At 35.0% G+C, this 23,326-nt stretch overlaps 1 protein-coding gene and 1 pseudogene across 1 annotated transcript; both read right to left on the reverse strand.

Moving 5' to 3' along the window:
* Positions 1 to 11,400: 11,400 nt before the first annotated feature.
* On the reverse strand, positions 11,401 to 17,391 carry LOC110646140 (3-ketoacyl-CoA thiolase 2, peroxisomal-like; annotated as a pseudogene).
* A 2,627-nt stretch (positions 17,392 to 20,018) lies between these two features.
* LOC110654875 (gibberellin 2-beta-dioxygenase 8-like) lies at positions 20,019 to 20,672 on the reverse strand. The gene is made up of 2 exons (XM_058137186.1): positions 20,337 to 20,672; positions 20,019 to 20,246 (listed from the first exon to the last, which is right to left on the reverse strand). Exons 1-2 carry the CDS (start codon positions 20,670 to 20,672, stop codon positions 20,019 to 20,021), a joined length of 564 nt encoding a protein of 187 aa, XP_057993169.1.
* Positions 20,673 to 23,326: the final 2,654 nt, after the last annotated feature.

Here is a 23,326-nt window from a genome sequence, read left to right on the forward strand (position 1 = left end):
ACATATAATAATAGTGAAATTACAATTAAAATTAAATATTTTACTCATAGACTTGACGACAATCACTGTGGCGGTTGGGCGGAGGTAGAAGGTTATCCGGGCTCACCTGACAATTTTATTACAATTATTTAATAAATTTGACTCAATACAAACTTAAGAAAAAACCAAATACGTCCTAAGTCGTGTCGAAAATTCGGCAGAGTCTCCTCTATGCCTAGGACCTACCAGACCTGTAAAAGGGCTCAAAATACACTTCTATATTCACAATCCATATATCCACAGCTCAATCACATCACACAGCCCCTCCTGGGCCCATCCAAACAGTCATCCATCACAATATATAAAATTTCAATTTAGTCCTTATAATTAACTCTTTTTGCAAAAACTACCTAAATGGACTCTAAAAATTCTAAAACTTTTTCCTGCGGTCCTTAGCAATATTAATAGGCTATTGCAAAAAGAATCATAATTTTCTGAGCTATCACGAATACTTTATGGATTTTTAATCTTATTTAAGCACTAGAAAATTACAAAAAAGTAAGGTTCGGGTTTACCTATGCCGATTCCGACTTCGGGGACGCGCTCGGGACATCTGACAATGGTGGGGTAGCTAAAACCTCATTCCAATTCGGAGACTTTTCCGTAGTCGATTTGTCTGGTCGGAAATTCACAGACCCGAATAACTGTTGAATTTCCGCGAATTGAAGATACCTACACGAAGCCCACAACACGGGGGTTAGTACATAAATTTTACAGAATTTTCTAAGCTTAATTAATGCTCGAAAAAATACTACGAAGCTCTCGACGAGTGGAGCGCCCTGGTACTCTCGGTTTTTTCGTGGGGTTCACGGTTTGCAAGAAATCTAGCCCAAAAGTCAAAATAGGCTAATACTTCCCGGGCAAAAATTGGACAAACTGCTCGATAAATTTCGATGTTCATGGTGTCTATGGAAAGCTCTCGACGAGTAGATGGATTTAGACACAAGACCCGGTCCGATTGGTGGCCGGATCGGTCGGATTTCGGCCGGGAAGTCGAAGAGTCGCGCGCGCGTGTTGCGTCGCTTCGTGCGACGTTTGCCGGCGCTACAGGCGGCGGCCGGCGAGCTGGGGCGGCTGGGGGGTTGCGCCGGCGGGCTGGGGTGGCAGGGGAGGTGGCTGGCCGGCGGGCTGGGGCGGGAGGAGAGAGAAAATGGGAGAGAGAGAGAGAGAGAGAGAGAGAGAGAGAGAGAGAGAGAGGAAGGAGGAAACGCACGCGGGAGAAAAAGAGAAGAAGAAGAAGGAGCCGGTCCGATTCGACCGGTCCGATCTGGTCCGGTTCGATTCAGCCAGTTCTATTCGAAATACAAAATTTTGAATTTTTACTATGCCTTGGGACCGAAAACGAGGCCCAAAAATTCTAAAAAAATTCTAGAAAGCTCAGAAAAATGCGTAGACTATAAATATATTTTTAGTTTTGCCACGTGGTCTTTAAATTAATTTTTTAAAAATCATCAAAGTTTATATTTTTGAAAAATCGAACCCGATTTCTAAAATCCGAGAAATTTCAAATAATTTCCTAAAATTCAAATAAAATAAAATATCAATATTTACCCACAAATAATAAATTTTAAAAATTAGGGGTGTTACATTCTTTCCCCCTTGCAGAAAATTCGTCCTCAAATTTTACACAAGGCAGAATAAAGTACAAGATTACACATTGAACAGATAAGGGTACTTGCTACGCATGTCCCGTTCTGACTCCCAGGTGCACTTCTCCACTGACTGGCTCCTCCACAAAACCTTAATCATAGGGATCTGTTTTGATCTTAGCTGTCTCACTTGGTAGTCCACTATGGCTACAGGTTGCTCCTCAAACGTCAAGTTTTCTTTTAGCTCTATTACATCCGGCTGTAGTACATGAGAAGGATCAGGAATGTATTTCCTGAGCATGGAGATGTGAAACACAGGATGAACATGAGAAAGGTTGGGTGGTAGCTCCAACCGGTAGGCAACTGCTCTAACTCTATCAGTAACCTCAAAAGGTCCAATATACCGAGGTGCCAACTTGCCCTTCTTTCCAAATCTCATGACTCCCTTCATCGGAGAAACCTTCAGGAATACGTAGTCGCCTACTGCAAACTCCACATCCCTCCGTCTGGGGTCTGCATAACTCTTCTGCCTACTGAAAGCTGTTTTCAATCGTTCCCTGATTAAAGGAACTATCTCTGAAGTGTACTGCACTAGGTCTACATCATGCACCTTCGCTTCTCCCATTTCCGTCCAACACAGAGGAGACCTACACTTTCTTCCATATAGTGCCTCATAGGGTGCCATCCCTATGCTGGAATGGTAACTGTTGTTGTAGGCAAACTCCACCAAAGCTAGCTGATCATCCCATTGACCTCCAAAATCCAAAACACTCATGCGAAGCATGTCTTCCAGTGTTTGGATTGTCCTTTCGGACTGTCCGTCTGTCTGAGGGTGGAAAGCAGTACTAAAGTTCAACTGTGTGCCAAGTGCCTCCTGCAACTTCCTCCAAAATCGAGAAGTGAACTGGGGCCCTCTGTCAGATATTATGGAAGCAGGAACTCCATGCAATCTGACTATTTCTCGAATGTAGAGCCGGGTGTACTGTGCAACAGAATATGTAGTCTTTACAGGTAAGAAGTGAGCTGATTTAGTTAGGCGATCTACAATTACCCATATCGAATCATATCCTCGCGTGGTACGAGGCAACCCAGTCACAAAATCTATAGTAATCATTTCCCACTTCTATTCTGGGATAGGGAGCTCTTGCAGCTTCCCTGACGGTCTCTGGTGTTCAAATTTCACCTTCTGACAAGTCAAGCACTTGGACACAAAGCCTGTTATATCTCTCTTCATGCCATTCCACCAATAGCTATCTTTCACATCATGGTACATCTTGGTGGAGCCTGGGTGGATATTGTACAGTGTATAGTGTGCCTCTCGCATGATTTCATTCATGAGATTATCCACATCGGGCACACATATCCTAGAACCTTGCACTAAGGCTCCGTCATTGGCAAATCCAAACTCACCACCTTCACCTTGCTGTACTCTTTCTATGATCTTCATCAATTGTTGGTCTCTGGGTTGGGAAACTCTGACCCTATCTTGCAAGTCTGGCCTCACGAAAAAATGAGCCAACAATACCCCCTCATCTGAAAGATCTAGGATTAAATCTTGATCCATCAACTCATGTACTTCCTGAATCAACGGTCTTTTCTCTACTGAAATGTGCGCCAAACTGCCAGAAGATTTTCTGCTCAAAGCATCTGCTACTACATTGGCCTTCCCAGAGTGGTACTGGATAGTGCAATCATAGTCTTTTAGAAGCTCCATCCATCTCCTCTGTCTCAAGTTTAAATCCTTCTGTTGGAAGATGTACTTCAAACTCTTGTGGTCGGTGTATCTCGCACACTTCACCATACAGGTAGTGTCTCCAGATTTTTAGTGCAAAGATTACAGCTGCCATTTCCAAATCATGAGTGGGGTAGTTCAGCTCATGCCTCTTCAGTTGCCTTGAAGCATAAGCCACTACTTTTCCATTCTACATCAAAACACACCCTAAGCCAACTCTGGAGGCGTCACAATACATGGTATATCCTTCACCACTCATAGGTAGTGTCAACACAGGGGCGGTGGTTAGACACTCCTTAAGCTTCTGGAAACTCTTCTCACAGTCATCTGTCCAAATAAATGAAACATTTTTCCGAGTCAACTTAGTTAAGGGAGCTGCTATCCTGGAAAAGTCCTGCACAAAATGCCTATAGTAGCCAGCTAGGCCCAGAAAACTTCGCACCTCAGTGACTGTTGTAGGCCTAAGCCAATCGATTCTGACTTCAATTTTCTTGGGATCCACTTGAATGCCTTCACTAGAAACCACGTGTCCCAAGAATGAGATGCTTTCTAGCCAGAATTCACATTTTGAAAATTTGGCATACAACTGGTGCTCCCTCAAAGTCTGCAACACCATTCTCAAGTGCCACACGTGTTCCTCCTCGGTTCGAGAGTATACCAAAATGTCATCTATGAATACGATGACAAAACGGTCCAAAAATGGCTTGAACACCCGGTTCATCAAGTCTATGAAGGCTGCTGATGCATTAGTGAGTCCAAAGGACATCACCAAGAACTCATAATGACTATATCTTGTCCTGAATGCTGTTTTGGACACGTCTTCATTCCTGATTCTCAACTGATGGTAGCCTGATCGCAGGTCTATCTTGGAAAAGAATCTAGCCCCTTGGAGCTGATCAAATAGATCATCGATCCGAGGAAGTGGATACTTGTTCTTCACAGTCACCTTGTTCAGCTGTCTATAGTCAATACACAACCTCAATGACCCATCTTTCTTTCTTACAAATAGAACAGGAGCACCCCAAGGTGAAGTGCTCGGACATATGAAACCCTTGTCCAGAAGCTCTTGTAGTTGCTCCTTTAACTCTTTCAATTCTGCTGGTGTCATCCTGTAAGGCGGCATTGATATGGGGTTTGTACCCAGTACAACATCAATGCAAAACTCTATGTCCCTTCCTGGTGGTAACCCTGGAAGCTCCTCAGGGAAGACATCCATGAATTCTCTGACAACAGGAATATTTTCCATGTTGACACCTTCTACAGATATATCTCTCACCAATGCCAAATGCCCTTGGCATCCACACCTCAACATTTTTCTAACACTAATTGCTGACACCTAATTATATGGAGCCACGCTCCTGTCACCATCAAAACTAAACTCTTCCACACCAAGTATGTGAAAATACACCTTTTTGTTCCTGCAGTCTAAAGTGGCATAATGAGTTGCCAATCAATCCATTCCCAAGATTACATCGAAATCTATTACTGGTAGAGGCACCAAGTCTGCTGGGAGGATTTTTTCATCCACTACTACTGGGCTGCCCGGAAAAACCATATCTACATCTATGTTGTCACTAAGCGGGGTAGCTACAGACAAAGGGTATTCTAAAGTGGTAGGGTTTCTACCCAATCTCATGGCAAACACAGGGGAGACAAATGAGTGCGTAGCACCCGGATCTATTAAAACACGAGCCTCATAGGAACAGACCAGAAGAATACCTACCACAACTGCATTGGAAGCCTGAGCATCCTGGTGGGTCAGGGTGAAAACCCGAGCTTGACCCCTACCCTGAGTGGCAGAACCCTGATACTGACTTCTACCTCCTGATCTGCCTCCAAATCCACGTCCCCCTTGTCCTCGGCCCTGTTGGCCACTGAACTGACTGCCTGCCATGCTGGAAGCACCAGGATACAACTGACGAGGAACATTTGCAACAGAACCCTGTGACCCCATCTGTGGCTCGCTGAACACGGGGCATTCCCTAGCAAAGTGACCTGGTTGGCCACACCTGAAGCATACTCCTGAACCCATCATACAAGGTCCTGAATGTCCTCTTCCACACTGTGCACAAGGTGCCAAGGAAGATCCTGACCTGCACCAGGCTGCTGCACTCGAATCGTGACCACCTTTGGATCCATACCCTGGTCTGAACCCTCGGGATTTGTGTCTAAAACTACTCTTCTTGTTCCTACTTCTTCCTCTGTAATTACTCTGGCCACCACTATCCGGAGCACCCATATGGGGAACACCTGAAGAACCCTCTGCTCTGTTTGTCTTTGCCCTTCCACTGTCATCCACAGCATAGTTAATCTCAATCTGTCTGGCTCGATCAACCACCATATCAAAAGACTGATTCGACATCATGGCTAGGTTTGCATACCTCCTGTCAAGCCCCTTTAGGAATCTCTTCACCTTCATAGTTTCTGTAGCTACTACTATAGGGGCATACCTGCTCAATTCCAGAAATTCTGTAGCATATTCATCTACAGACCTGCCATTCTATCTTAAGGCTTCAAAGGCCCACTGTTTTTGATCTCTGAAGCTTTCTGGCACAAACCGATTGATGAACAGTTCCACAAACTGAGTCCACGACAAACCCTCCATCCGAGGTAATACGTAGTCATTCATCCATTGTCTTGGCATAGGCCCCATGACATGCTGTATATACTCTATAAGTCTTCTATCAGTCAATTGCAACTCTGTTCCTGCCTGTCTGTAGGAATCTAAAAACCGATATGCATCGTCTGACACATTATAAGTACCAGGCACCAACTTCTTAAAATTGATTATCTGTTTGTAAGGTTCTCCTCTTGGTGCGGTGGACTGCTGCTGCTGTGGAGGGTGGACCATATACTGTGCCATCATATCGATGGTTCTCTGTAACCCAGCTAGAGTAGCTGCCATTGGGTCCATGGGACCCTGTGCCATAAACGATTGATCCGGAACTGGTGGCAACTGCTCCTCTACTTGAGCATCTCTAGGCCTCCTACCTCGCCTCCTTGGGGTAGGTGCCTCATCCTGTGCTGACGCCTCATCCTGTGCTGACGTCAGGCACATCTGGTTTTGGTGCAGTGGCAGCTCTCATGCTTCTACGCATTTTCCTAAAATTCAGCAGTATTAGCCCACAAAATTCAAAATTGCACATTACCCAGCTCTATAGACTCATATTTATACACAATATATGAAGCAGAGACTAGAAGCAAAGACAACAATGCAAGACGAATGTGGATCCTATTTTTCCGCATGTGACTCCTAGTAGACTCTTCCCAACACTTTAGACAAACATTCCCTAAGAATCTGGAGCCTAAGCTCTGATACCACATTTGTCACGACCCAACCTATGGGTCGGACCGGCACTAGGACCTGGGCCAGCCTAAAGCCCCCGAGGCTCGTAGTAAGCCTAACTATTCACTAACCCAACTCTAAGGCCCATTTGGGCCCAATTTCAAGAAATCAACCGGACAGAGTCTGGCCATAAAATGGACCTCCAACGGAGAGTTTTTGACTCATCCGACCTGTATACACAATAAATAATCAATTGGGAAGCTCAGCTCACCCTCCACATACTCATATCAACATAAAAATAAATGGGAGCTCAGCTCCCTCATCCAGTCCATCAAACATGCATGTGATAAAAATTTTACAAGTTCAAAATAACAATTTATATTACAGACCCAAATCAATTAAATATTTCTAACACATGCGAAAATTCTAGAAGTTTATAAAATTACACAAACATGAATAAACGACCTGCGAGGGAGAAAAGCAGGTTAACCTCAAAAATATCCTCCTGTGGCCTGGAAAAATATTGAACAGGAGTGAGCATTCGACTCAGAGAGTAAAATATCAATTTTAACCATAATCTCTATAACTATCTAAGCTAATGCACCCTGTAGAGTGAAATGCAACATCAGCAATAATTTCACATCATAACAGCAAAAAGGTAATTTAGAACACTCACACAGCCAGTAATATCAATCATAATATATGGGAGTTGATCCCCTATTCAACTCTCTTAAATCTAACCTGTGCCAGCGAAGAACTCAAGCCGGACTTTCGCTTAATAAACCAAATCGGGGTCTTAGCAAAGAACTCAAGCCGTGTCTACCCCAAAGGACCGGGTCCCAGCGAAGATCTCAAGGCGTGTCTACCCGTCCTATCCATAATTAATACCATATCACACGCACGCCAACGCACGCACACTGCTCCAAATTACCACGACAACATTCATGGCACTTTAACAGTTATGAATGCAACATAAAACGTGCCTAGAGTTTAACTACATAGATACATACATATAAGTGATGCATGGGTATGCTTGAACATATAATAATAGTGAAATTACAATTAAAATTAATATTTTACTCACAGACTTGACGGCAATCACTGTAGCGGCTGGGCGGAGGAAGAAGGCTGTCCGGGCTCACTTGACAATTTTATTACAATCATTTAATAAATTTGACTCAATATAAACTTAAGAAAAGACCAAATACGTCCTAAGTCGTGCCGAAAATCCGGCAGAGTCTCCCCTATGCCTAGGACCTACCCGACCTGCAAAAGGGCTCAAAATACACTTCTATATTCACAATCTATATATCCACAGCTCAATCACATCACACAACCCCTCCTGGGCCCATCCAAATAGTCATCCATCACAATATGTAAAATTTCAATTTAGTCCTTATAATTGACTCTTTTTGCAAAAACTACCCAAATTGACTCTAAAAATTCTAAAACTTTTCCCCGCGGTCCTTAGTAATATTACTATGCTATTGCAAAAAGAATCATAATTTTCTGAGCTACCACGAATATTTTACTGATTTTTAATCTCATTTAAGCACTAAAAAATTACGAAAAAGTAAGGTTTGGGTTTACCTATGCTGATTCTGACTTCAGGGACGCGCTCGGGACGTCTGACAATGGTGGGGTAGCCAAAACCTCGTTCCAATTCAAAGACTTTTCCGGTAGTCGGTCTGTCTGGCCGGAAATTCACAGACCCGGACAACTGTCGAATTTCCGCGAATTGAAGATACCTACACGAACCCACAACACGGGGGTTAGCACATAAATTTTACGGAATTTTCTAAACTCAATTAATGCTCGGAAAAACACTACAAAGTTTCGTGAGACCCACCAAAAAAGGGTGTCAGAAAAATTTAAAATTTATATCGCCGCGAAGCTCTCGACGAGTGGAGCGCCCTGGTACTCTCGGTTTTTTCATGGGGTTCACGGTTTGCGAGAAATCTAGCCCAAAAGTCAAAATAGGCTAAAACTTCCCGAGCAAAAATTGGACAAACCGCTTGATGGATTTCGGTGTTCTTGGTGTCTATGGAAAGCTCTGGACGAGTAGATGGATTTAGACACTAGACCCAGTCCGATTGGTGGCCGGATAGGCCGAATTTTGGTGGGAAAGTCGAAGAGTCACGCGAGCGCGTCGCGTCACTTCGTGCGACGTTTGTCGGTGCTACAGGTGGCGGCCGGTGAGCTGGGGCGGCTGGGGGGTTGCGCCGGCGGGCTGGGGTGGCGAGGGAGGTGGCTGGCCGGTGGGCTGGGGAGGGGGAGAGAGAAAACGGGAGAGAGAGAGAGAGAGGAAGGAGGAAACGCGCGCGGGAGGAAAAGAGAAGAAGAAGAAGGAGCCGGTCCGATCCGGTCCGGTGCGACTCGCTCGGTTCGATTCGGAATACAAAATTTTGAATTTTTACTCTGCCTTGGGACTGAAAACGAGGCCCAAAAATTTCGAAAATCATCAAAGTTTTTAGTTTTGCCACGTGGTCTTTAAATTAATTTTTAAAAAATCATCAAAGTTTATATTTTCGGAAAATCGAACCTGATTTCTAAAATCCGAAAAATTTCAAATAATTTCCTAAAATTCAAATAAAATAAAATATCAATATTTACCCAAAAATAATAAATTTTAAAAATTAGGGGTGTTACAAAGAATACATATATATGGTTAGATTGCAACATTGATTTGGATATATAAAGTAATATAATCACTTATATAAGTTCGAATTAAAATTAATTAAACTATAATTTGATCAGTACTTTCTACGAATTTAATATATATATATATATATATATATATATATATATATATATATATATATATATATATGTGTGTTGAGATTAGCATAAAAATGTCATTTAATTCAGGAGATTGATTCTGAAAACCTTCTTATATAGCGCCATCTTTTTGATATGTGTTTAATTAATCTTTTAAAATCCCATATCGAACGTGCAAAATGCGTGTATATGGGTTATATAAGACAAAATACTTTATTAAAATTGCTATAGTTTTAACAACTGTCCAATCCTATCACTAACCAGTTTACATGTGTTTCTTTACCTTCTAGAAAAAAAAAGTTGTCACCTATCTTAGGCAGGTATAAATTTTGAAAGTAAATAGTTCGAGAAAGCTTTAATATGTTCATATTATTCAAGCAGCTTGTACACATCTGCCAAATTTCTTCTTAATTTTTACAACTTTAGCATGATCTATTTAGTTGCAATTTTAATCAAGTAATATTTTATGTATATTAATACGAATATTAGTTGTCTTGGTAAAATAAATTACTTTATTATTAATATGTTAAGAATTTGCAATATATTTAATTTTTGTTGTAATAAAGCTGAGCATTCATGCTCACTTAAAAAACTTACATCAAACAGTTTCAAGAATATACAACACTACAAATATCATGTAGAAATCAAGACTCGAGGCATAAACGAGGGGAATCAAGAAGATGAATTCTTAAAAAAATAAGAAGCAGCAAGACCTGTAAGCCAGTCTACACAAAAGTTGATATCCCTGAAAATATGGTAAATTCAAGCCTTTCAATAGAGAAAGAGCACATGCTTGACCGATTCCTGCAATAAGCCACCAGCAAAAGCCAACCCGCTATCCAAATCACTAGCACCTTTAACAGTCATTAGTGTTCAGCAGAGAAGACAACAATCCAACAGTTGATTATGAATTCTATTAAACTCCACACCTCTACTAATGATTAAAGGAACCAAATTAATTTACCAGAGTAATGGGATCAAACAAAACCTCCAAATCACGCCACCCCAGTAATCATGGACCAACTAACCCCACTAAACTTCCAACAAATCACTTCTGCTCAGCTTTAGAACCATCAATCCACTCCTGACATCGAAGAATTAGAGGAGGAAGCAATACCATCAAGTGGCAGTAAGGACAACCGTATCTGCCTAGCCAGAAAGCAGTCTAATATATATATATATATTAAGTAAAACGCTCCGAACAGAATTTCCTTCGATTATAATGATTCAACACATAACTTTATTTAAAAGATATCGAGTATTTATCAACTCCCGTCGGTGAAAACAGTCTAATATTTTGACATAACGTGCTGCATTTTATAAATTTCTTGCCGTGCCTATATCGCTTTGTTCCTATTCATCCCGATCCTTCCCCTTTTCTCTCATTTGCTTGTCTCCTTTCTCCATACTAAAAAATTCTGACTATCATCGCTGCTACTCGTCCTTTGCGTGCAATCGATTTTGCTTGATCTGTTTGCGTATTTTTCCAGTTAAACTGAAGATCAAATACAAATAATAATTTCTATTATTTAGATAGTCATTGTCTAAATATGGCCAAATATTATGAAAAAAATTCAGAAATTTATAAAATTTTCAATTAATATTAATTATTTTTTAAATTTTAATCTAATTTAAAACTTTATTTTTCATTGTGACCCGAATCTGAAAGAAAAATTGGGTATATTAATATGGCGATTAGTGTGAAAAAAATTATTATTTTTTATATATTTTACTGAAGAGGTGATTAACATCACATGAATTTTAATTTTTTTATTATATTATTATTAATGTGATAGAATATTATTATTTTATAAATAACTTTTTTTATAACAGGCCATTATGCAATGGGCAAAAAGAAACTCTTTTTTTTTTTATTTTAATTGCTTGACTATAATTTACAACAAAATTTCCAAATTAAGTTAAAATTTAAAAATTGAGTTAAACATAAAAGAAGATGGGCCGTCCAATGCCAATGGTACACACAACCCCATACACTTTCTATTTTCATTGATGCGGATGGAACTGGCTTCAGCCTTACAGGCGCCCAAATACTGTGAGATGAAAGAAATTTAAATATAACCAATATGATTCCTGCATTTCGATTTTTCTAATGGGAAAAAAAAAAAAATAAATAAACCGCCTTATTGTTATGTTTAACAGGAGTTGGAACCCCCGTTGTAATATTATTGCTTCTACAACGATCCGTCTACATAGCATCCCTTGATAACAGGCTATTGGTTTCTACTTTCCGAGCATTGCACAGCTCATCAGCAGCATCCCCTCTTTCTAAAACAGCCGCTGCTCCCATTCCCGTGCCTGCATTTGAGTTGCATGCATTCATCATCATTCATATGTTCCAAAAAAATTAAAAAAAACATGCATTTGCAAGTCTCGTGCACATGCGCACACACAAATCGAGAAAGAGGTACCCATGCACATTGACACCACCCCAGAGCGACAATCTCTACCGCGGCGTTTCATCTCATGCAATAGAGTAGCTACACATCGGGCACCTGCAACAGTAAACATGTGTCCCATATATCACAATCATTAATAAAAAGAAAAGTACTAGTCCATATTATATTCACGTTAAAAGTTCCAGGATCTTTAAAGGAAAAGTTTTCAAGTGACTGTCTATATTCGTGTTTAGCAATGCAAACGCAAGCAGCTCCAATGGTAATGCCTGAAACTTTGAAACTTGATGTTTACACAACACATTGTGGGCAGTACTTGGTGTAAAACTAGGATTCCTGCATTGCAACTTGGGCATCATGGAAGTTCGGTAGGACCTATTGACAGTCAACACTTCCAGATTTTTCCTTGAAAAGAGCCTCCCCCCTCATAGTAAACATTTCCAGACTAAGAGAAGTAATGGAAGTCCAGATGCATAAAGAAAGTGATGGAGAGTGCCATCTCCAATGGATATATTTTCCTTGCCATATTGACTTCAGATAAATTAATAAAAAGCCATCAAAACAATATGAAATTCCATTTAGAACCAAATTTCACCTTAGTTTATTGAATCAATCAACCACCACCTCACAAGTAGACCTATCCACAAATCCAGTCTGGGGCAGAATCAGCGGTTTAGGGTTGAAGTATAGAGTGAATTGGACCTGGACCTGGACCCGGACCCGGACAAGACCAAGGTGATTTCAGCAGAGTTTGGTCTCAAGCAGTTCCGAGCCGGTTTCAGTTTGATTCGAAGGCAATTTTAATCCTGTTTTGAACAGTTTTGGTTTCAGTTTTAAAATGGTTTGGTCCAATTCCATTAGGTTCTTGGATGAAATGGACAATATATATTTATTTTTTATAAAAATGTGAGCAAATATTGTGCATTGTTGAATTATATAGAATAAAAAATATAAAAACTACAATACATAAAAATTTTACAATTGAAAGAAAAAAATCAACAATTATAGAGTGGAAAAAGGATAGAAAATATTAGAAAGTGGAAAAAATGTAAAGTAGAAAAATTGTAGTGGAAAAATTTAAAGAGTTAAGAAATGAGAAATTAGTAGTATTGTAAGATATGTGAATTTGTGTAAAATGTATGGTATTTATAAGAAAAGTAATTATTTATATCCTCAAAATGCCCTAAAAAACTAGTTCATTTATGATTGTTTTAAAAAGCAAAATTGTCTTTTCCATCGTTTAAAAGAAAAAAGGAAAGAAAAAAAGAAAAGATAGAAAAATTGCAGACCTGGGATCAACAGTCAAGGTGGGGGTAATGAAACTTTCGGCTCAAGTTTAGGCTCGAGATGGGGGCAACGAAACCGGCTCCTTGTAAACAGTTTTGGGCTGATCCAGGCCTTGGAATAGTTAACTAGGGTGGGTTCCAATTTGATTCCGAGCCCGAACTAGCCTCTGGCCAACTGTATATGCAATATTAAGAGGATGTTTAGTTCACATGTTGGGTGCAGCTGATAGCTGATACGCACCCAAACAAGTGAACCATAATGTTTGGTAGATTTAAAAAAATAAAGCTGATAGTTGATGGGTAGCTGATCAGCTGCAGTTTGTATCAGCTTTATTTTTAGAACTGCTTATCATCAGCTGATAGCTGATTTGATTTGATTTTTTTATTTTGATCATATTATCCTTTTTTTTTATTTAACTCGAAAATTAATATTATTAATATTTTTATATTTTTTCATTTATAATTTTAACATTTTAATTAATGCATTTTAATTTTCTTAAAATAATTTATTTTAATAACATAATAAATGATATCATATATTAATTTAATAATTGTATATTTAATTTAATAATAAAATAAATAATATAATATAATAAATTTATAATTTTATATTTATTTTAATAATAAAATAAATAATATAATATAATAAATTTATAATTTTATATTTATTTTAATAATAAAATAAATTATATAATATATACCCTTATTAGTCATTTTACATATCAACATCAACAGCTAAATATAGTTTTACCAAACACTTAACATAAATCAGCTATCATCAGCTACCAACTATCAGCTAATAGTAACAGCTATTAATTAACAGTTATCAGCTATTAAATAATAGTTATCAACTGTATTCAACAGTTAAATCAAACAGTTACTAAGAAAGCAATAAATTAATGCAGCACTCCATGTATCGAAATGGCTAGACAAATAAACAATCTCTGGCCTCTTTACGTACTTGTGCATATTTAAGGGAATTCATAAAAAAAAAATCCTATAGAAAGGATAACTCCAATAACTACTACCGAAGATTTCAAATTAGAATGCTGTTCATATGAACTACAGTCTTGTGCCACAAATACCTGTTGCACCTAGAGGATGTCCGATGGCCATTGCACCCCGATTGACATTGATCTTCTCTGGGTCGAGCTCCAACTTCTTACGGCAATAAACAAACTGGGAAGCAAATGCCTGCAAAAGTATGCACAAGTAACATCAAAATTGGCAACACAAATTGGAAATGATTCATGGATTCCAGTTTTCTGGAAGTTACAGGTCAACAGGGACCTCATTTATCTCATAAAGATCAATGTCACCAAGTTCTAGACCAGCGGCCTTCACTGCAGCTGGAATTGCTACAGCCGGACCAATGCCCATGATTGCAGGATCCACACCCACAGCAGCAAAAGCCCTGCATGACCAAAAGAATGCTTCCTTGAGAAAGAGGAAAAGGAGCAGAAAAATTCCCTTAATTGTTCCCATGAATCATGATAACTACTTAATAAAATAGATAATACTGCATACAAAAAAATGATGATATAATGCATGTTCACAAGGGAACAAAGCAAGCAGAATGAGCCTGCAAGGCAAAGACTCGGAACAAAATCCTTGGCCCTGAATAAGGTCACCAACCTCAATCTGGTGCAATAATTCTCAATGCTAACAAATTGAGAACAGAGGATATCATAAGAATCAAGCTTAGGCAAGATATACAACAAATGATTATACATTAGCAGTTGTGGAGAATGGGTAAAACACTATATTTATTGGGCAAACATAATAGAATTGCATATATAGTAGCAAGTTTCTTCTTTGCTAGCTAATTATGGAAGCAAGGAGCTAGGATAGTCAATATACTGGATGTACAGAATGAAACTTGCTACAACTGATCATTAACTAGCGCAATTCACTGAAGCCCAAAACTAAAATGAACTAGCTTAAATTGAGAACCAAATAGTTAATACACTTGTTATTTTCACCATTTTTATTTACAAAAATGTTATTAAGCATTAAACTAGCTGTCACTCCTATAATTTCTACTTACAGCACCTTATCCCGATAAATAACTTGGTTTATAGGAGTTGCATACCTGAACACACCAAGGATAGATAGCCCTTTAATCATTGCCACACTTCTTTTCATGAGCAACACAGCCCCAGCACCATCACTTACTTGGCTAGAATTCCCTAAACAACAAGGGTCACACCATGAATGGATTGAATTAAAACATTCAACATAACAAAATGGAAATCATTGCCTACCAGCAGTAGTGGTTCCATCTTTCTTAAATACAGGCTTCAATTTTCCTAGATCTGATAATGATGTGTTGGGGCGAATTCCATCATCTACTGAGATGGTGACAGGTTTCTCGTTTCCAGTTTTTGCATCAACAATCTTCAAATATGAAATTTATAGTGTGGCAACAGAAATTAGATGTGCAGCTCCACACACAGACACAAGCAGGTGAAATGGATAAAAAGACGCATACTTTTGCTAAAAAAGTAATGAAAACAACATACCTTGGTAGCCACAGGGATTATTTCATCTTTGAATTTGCCAGAAGCAGTAGCAGCAGCAGCCTTCCTATAAGAGTCAACCTAATAACATAAATTTCACATAATCAATATATAATGTCCAACTTATGGCACTATCAGATCTATTCAACTTACTGCAGCCCGATCCTGCTCCTGTCTAGTCACTCCAAAACGATGTGCAACATTTTCTGAAGTAACACTCATGGGCAGAAGGCAATTTTGGGCTTGTTCAAAGGCCTTTACCTGTCACAATTAACAAAACCTCAAGGGTCCCATAAAAACCATTTGCTAACAAACCTCACAAAACAAAAGAAAATAGAGATGGCATACTTTTGGATTCACATCTGATATCTCCATCCCAAGCCATTGGATTAATTGTCATGGATTCCAAACCAACTCCAATGCCTAATGCAAAACGATTATACTGGTGAATCATAACAAATAACAACACATTATGATAGGAGCCGGCAATAAATATGGTTATATTTTCCCTTAACAATGTCATAAAACCCTGCTTTGATAGCTGCAGCTACATCAGCAACTGCCTGAAGCCCAGACGAACATTGCCTGTTAACAGTCCTATCAGGCACGGTTTCTGAAACAGTCATGAGATCCTACTGTATAAGCAACAAATTAATAAGACTAATCAAGAATCCTCAAGAGATGCAAAGAAAGAAATAGACCAGGAAAACCCGCATATAATGCAGCCATCCTGCATTCACTCGCTCTTTGAGATCCCGGTGCTGACACTGTGCCCACAACAATATCCCCTACTTCACTAGGATTCAAATTTGTCTTTTCTATCACTGCCTGCACCGAAAGACACAACGAGAAAAAATAAATATAGAAAATAAGCAAACAGAGTTGAAACTATTCAACCACAATTTATTAAAAAAAAAACTGAACCAAATTCAAAACTAAAAATAGATAAACCTTCAAAACAGGAGCCAATAAATCATCAGGATGAGTATCCTTGAAACCGCCACGCTTAGACGCATAAAGGAGTTCGATATGCTCTGCATAACACAACCAAAAGAAGCTCAAGCTGACTCCACCAACGAAATCACTCCCAAAATGATTCGACTGTTTCAAAAATGCTCTTGAAGTGTCATTAAGGAGATAAAAAAAAACAATAAAAAAGGGAACTTACGCTACAATCACAACATCATCCCCATAAACCGAAGTCCTATGATACGCAGCGCTCTCTCCAGCCAAGCACGCCAATGCCTGGTTTCAACATCCCGAATCAATTTAATAACATAGAGAGGTGAAGAGTATATAATACTAATAGATCCAAAAAGAGAAACAAAGGGTTCATAGATTTGAAGTATAATTTAAGCAACAAAAAGATCCATCATTTTCAAGGCAAAAACATCAAATCTAATAAGAATATACAAATAATTATACCAAAATGGACAAAATTCTGAGCTAAAGTGAGAAAAAAAGAAATAATGAGAGTTACAGAGAGAGAGGACTCATAATTGTGCAAAGAAGATGAAGAAGGACGAAGGTGATCGAGAAGAACTCGCTGCCTGTTGATCGCTTTCTCCATTTTTTTTACGAGACGGTGAAGCAGACAAGGAGGCAGACAAGCAAGGAAGAGAGGTCTTTTCGGCTTTGATGACCACATGGAAGAGAGGTCACTTTTTATAGTATTGCAGCGCTTCATGGCTTGGCGGTTACATAGATGAGCAGGAGAACAGCGCCAGGAGCAGGAACTGAGGGAACGGTTGTTTTCAACTTTTTTCATAAAAAGATACTATTGTTTAGTATTTATAGTCTAATGAGTCTATAATTTTTTCTCCATTCAATTATTTAATTTTTATAATTTAAATAATATAATAATTTAAATTTCATAATTTTAAATTATTTTTATTTTTTAATTAATAAAATAAAACTTAACAAAATGAACTAAATAATTCATAATTAAAAAGGATATTCAGCAGCCTATCTTATTATTTGTGCATGCGCTAAAAGGATAGCGTTCGGCTGTGATGGGGACAAGAACCCATATGCGAGAATGCGTGCCGGCTTAGGGAACAGCGAAGCGACTACAGGTTTAGTTTCTCAACCTAAAAAGCTATAGAGGTTAGTATTTGGTTCAAAACGAATTGAATTAAATTAAATTATAAAAATTAAATTATAAATTTTAGAAATTGAATTAAATTGAAATAGATGAAAAATTGAATTGAATCGAATCGTTCTATTTTAATTTGGTTCGATTTAAATTGATCGGTTTGATTTTTTATTGATTTTTTAATTTAGACTTGATTTTCAAGTTATTTGATCTAATTTTAACTTTAGTTTGAACCTAATAATCATTAATCAATGAAATTAAACAATTAATATATATAAAATTAAATATAATTCATAAATTTTCTATAAAAATAAATCAATTCAAAAATTGATTCGGTTCGATTTAGTTTGATTTGACTATATAAATTACTATTCGGTTAGGTTCGGTTTAACCGAATTTTTTCTCTTCAAAACTGAACTAAAATAATCAAAATTTTTATAATATAAAACCGAACATAACCAATTTAATTTTAAAATCGAACCGATTGAACTGAATTAACTCGATTCGATTCAATTTTTTAATTTGAACCGAATTCTGCTCAACCCTATCAGAGCTTACTATCATTCTGGTACGTGACGTTGCTGATCTGTTTTATTTTTATTAAAAATAATTTATTTTATATATTTAAATATTATAATTTTAATAAATATATATATATAATTTATATTATATAAAATAAAAATTAATAAAAAAATAAAACAAAAATTATCATAGGAAAATTTCTAAAAAAAAAAAATAAATTTCTACGGACTTTGATCTTCTATGAAGCGGAGATGGAGGGAGCATTTCTTTCCCCCGAATCACCTGTTGCCATTCTTGTACATTTGAAAAATTAAAAATTTAAATTTTATTGATGATGGAAATAAGATCTAATTTATATATTATATATTTATTATTTTAATATAAAATATTAATTTTATTATAAATATTTAAAAATAAATATAATATTAAATAATTATTAAAAATATATTTAATATAAATTACAATATAATAATAATTTTAAAATTTAATTAAACACCTTAGCAATGAGATTTTATACTCTATCAAGCACAACCTAATAAAATCATGCAATATAAAGCTACTTTCTTACTTTGCAACTTGATCTTAAAATGCTTGTATTTCTGATGTTGGAGGGGCCTTGTAATTTAATGTTGCAATTAAAAAAAAAAAAAAACGCAGCCTGGAATCTAACACTTTACCACCACTACTTTTTTTTTTTTTTTAAATTTTTTCTTAATAATTATTAGTGGCAATAATTATATTTTTTTAATAATTTTAAAAAAATTTAAAATATATTTTAAACATATTTCCTCACATATATTATTGCTAATAGATTTTAAATAGATAAATCCTTACATTTATCATTATTTGTAAATATTAAAGTTTTGTGAATTTATTTTCTTTTTTAATTTAGTTTTATTTATTTTTATATATTATTGAGATATTTTTTTTAGAAAAGTATTCTATGATGTTTTGATGCTTTCTTTGATGAGAAATTTAAATTTAAATATCATCTAATAAGACTCGTATAAAAAAATTAAGAAATCAAAAGAGTGAAGCATGCAGTCCCTTTGTTGGCCATTCTCGTACTCTATTAATATTATGAACACTTAGTTTCATTTATGTTAAAAATATAATATATTAATTTATAATTCTCTTTTATATTTTATTTTTAATTAATATTTTTTCATTTATATAAAAATAAATTTATATTTAACTTTTGAAAATGAAATAAAACTATTACAAGTAAAAAAATTAAATATAATTATAAAAATTTTAAAAAATTTTAATTTTTCTTGTTAACTAAACCTATTTTTCAGCTTGAAATTATTCTTTCTTCCGTAACTATATACCAGTTTAATAATATATTTAAAACACAAATAATAATAGTGTTTTATTTATATGCAAATTTTTATTTAATTAAAGAATGAGATTATATATTTAAATATAAACAAAATATTTTTATCTTTAGTATTTAATTCACTATTTTTGTTTACTTTCTGAAAAAGCCAAAACTTTTCATTTTGAGGAAAGAAAATAGAGAAAAGGTTAAGTGATTGTTTTAGGGAAAAAAAAAAATCTACGCTTTATCTGATAGCTGTGCGCATTTTACAAGCCTGGACCTTCCTGGCTCATCCCATAAACATGCGGCGTTCGAAGAAAAGATTTGTCGGCAGATCAAGCTTTGATCCGATTGAGGCATTGAGCCCACTGAAGGCGGATAGAGCTTAGAAAGTATATTAAAGCTTACGAGTTTTAAAAATTGTCAGTGGCATAGTCTTAAACTTGCTTGAACTTGAACCTGTCAAGCCCAATCTTGAACCCCATCGTCTTTATATCTTGCTGCACTTGTGCCTGGAAATCACTGTAAGTGAAAGGCTTGTACTTTGGGCTTTGTATCACACTCCCTTCAGCTGGGAAAACGAAGTAGCATATTGAGTATCGCTCCCCATATTTGTTTGGCTTCACTCTGTGTTTAACACTCTTATATCCATCATTGCTTATGGCCTAACCAGGACGAAGAATATTAATTCATCAAAAACATTGTTAGAAAAAATGATATATAGAAGAAGAGCAATACTAATTAAGGTCTAGGACCTGCATCATATCTCCAAGGTTGAGAATTAACGCATCAGGAATGGGCTCAACCTGGAGCCATTTATCATCCTTGAGAAGTTCAAATCCACCAACTTGCTCCTGGTTCATTATGGAAAGTACTGAGCTGTCTGTGTGAGCTTCCATCCCCCATGTCTCATTAGCCATAGAGCACAGAGGGTATCGATAAACACGTATAAATCCAGTGGATTCTGACAAATAAGGCTTGGATTGCTCGGGATTTAGATTGAGGCTTTTGGCCATTGCTTGGAATACGGTGGTTGCAATTCTAGCCGAGTGCCTTCCATATTCTTCCAACAGAAGCCTGGTGGAACACATAGAAAGAAGAAATATAGTTAATGAAAAAGAAATAGAATCAAGAAAACCATTTCACAGTCTTTTTAATTAAAGAAAATAGTTTCTGCTAATTATTTCACAAAAAATGCTGAGAATAATAAGGAAAACATTTATAGAAAGCATTGATTAGACTACAGACGAGAATAAATTAATTTTATTTTCCTCCATAAAATTTATTTAGCTAGTAATTCGGTTTCTAGCGTTCTATGTAGAAATTTTTCTATATTTTCTTGCAATGCAATTGATAATAAAATATCCATCCTTCATGCCATGCAAAAAATTAAATAAAAAAAATATTACTATTATATTATTTTTAGGCTTTAATTAGCAAGAACAACTAAAATTTTAGAATAAAAAATAGATTTCTATATAAATAAAGAAAAGTAATACATATTGTGTTTCTTCATCATCATGCCAAAAAAAAAAAAAAAAAAAATATTATTATTATATTTTTTTTTTTTTTTTATTGTAAAGAAAAACTATTTTTTAATAAAAAAAATAGATTTCTATATAAATAAAGAAAAGTAATACATGTTGTGTTTCTTAAAATGATTTAATAGCTATTATATTATTACTAAAATATTAATTATGTCAATTTAAATTATTAATAATTAAATTGAAATATAAATTCAAAAGTAATTTAATAAAACATGTAATTTTTATTATTTTTTATATCTTTAATTAATATATTAAAAAAATTTTAACAGTAATTTAATATCAAATTATACTAATATACTAAATCAGCCAACACTTTTACTGTATACGCTTTTGCCACTAGCTAATATGTGCACATTTGATTTTATTTTTTAATTTTTTTTATCAGAAGCCTTTATTTTCCTATTGTTCCTTTTTGAAAAATGTCATCGTACACAGATGTATATGAATTAATTGTCCACATGATAATATGGACATGTCCACATTTTAATAATAAATTAAGATGACATTTATGAATAAATGAATAGATTTATTATTAAAAAAATGATGGTAAGAAAAATTAATACTAATAAATATTTTTAATGCTGAATATCATAACACTGCATAAATATTAATAATTTTTTATTCTAAATATTATTAATTTATTTATTCAAAAACACCATCTTTTTTCAATTTATAAATTAGCTTTTTTAGTCAAAAGATGTTAAGTATAAAAAATAAAAAAGAAATGACATTTTAATAATCGAGTTTGTTTTATAATTATATATAAAATCAATAATTTTAATTTTAATAATTTTATACTTTAAAGAATTATAAAATAAAAAATGAGATGAATAAAAATAATATTTTAATTTATACAGATTATTAATTTCATGAATGATTATTTAATTTATTATTATATTTTAATACCATCACTTTGATTTTAATTTATTATGACATAAAATTATCTAACTTTTTATTTTTATTTGATGAATTCAATATTATCAAATTTTGATAAATGACTTTTTTAAGTATAAAAATGGATTTAAAAAATATTTAGCTAGCATGCAAAAAATTCAGTTAAATTATTTTTATAAAAACATATTAAAAAAATAGTATTTTCAATGTTTTTAGGAACCATGGGAGTATCACTTTGTCCCTTCCTTTTTAATTACATCTTCACCTTTTTACATGAATTCCTCCCATTAGTAAATTAATCTTTGGATGAAATATCATTGAGATTTATAATATGAATGAAATTATAACATTTTCTTATATATATTTTTTCTTGAATATTTGAATTAAAAATATTACATGATTAATTGAAAATTTATTAAAACAGAAAAACATAATAAAGCATAATAATAGTATGTTAATGAAAAAATATTAAATCTTAAACATTAAAAAATGACTTATTATAAGTGGTCTTTAAAATAAAATTAAAATTTTATTTATAAAAGATTTAATTTAATTATAATAGAATTTAAATTATTATATATATATTTTAAGAAAATATTTTCCGCAATCAAGAATATGTAACTTACGGCCTCTAGAAACAGAGTTACCGCTACTAAACAAAATTTAAATTTTTGTAATAATTCGTTCATTTTTATTTACAAAATTTTGTGTAAAAACATGCGCAGTTCAAAAGCCCCAAATCAAAAAATTGTGAGAACTACGGTCCGATGTTCATTTTTGGGCCACATAGGCAAGCCCATGATTCTGCCAATTTCCCCCTTCTCTTAAAAAGAGAAAATGTCCATTAATTATATAATTTATTTATAAAAATATGAAATTGATATGGGCATGTGTTATTGCTGAGTTGATATACAGATCTCACTTGTAATTATACCGAAAATCTCCACTTATCTCTTTTATATTTATTTGTTCTGCTATACCTAATTGAGCAACAAGTAATTTTTTACTCAATTTAAATTATATATGTCTTATTTTGCTCAGTTTAATTAACTCTAATTTTATTTTAATTCTTTTATTAAAAATTGACACTTTAATAATTATGTAAAATTTTTTAATTGAGTACTAATTATTTAATTATTGATTATTTAATTTAATTTTAAATGAATAATATCATTAATAAAAAATTTAATTTTAATTTTTGATGAAGATAATTATATGTATCCTCGTGTTCTTCGACAAATTGATGGATATATATATTGGACGGCTATCAATACACAAAACAAAGACAAAAAGCAACCACGTGG

Source organism: Hevea brasiliensis, chromosome 15, assembly GCF_030052815.1.
Source record: "Hevea brasiliensis isolate MT/VB/25A 57/8 chromosome 15, ASM3005281v1, whole genome shotgun sequence".
Lineage (NCBI taxonomy): Eukaryota > Viridiplantae > Streptophyta > Magnoliopsida > Malpighiales > Euphorbiaceae > Hevea > Hevea brasiliensis.

Excerpts from the sequence above, each read along its gene's own strand:
- LOC110654875 (XM_058137186.1), bottom strand. The coding sequence starts at position 20,672 with ATGTGTTCCACCAGGCTTCTGTTGGAAGAATATGGAAGGCACTCGGCT. Across the intron at positions 20,247-20,336 it reads ACCTTGGAGATATGATGCAG|GCCATAAGCAATGATGGATA; the intron begins GTCCTAGACCTT and ends CGTCCTGGTTAG.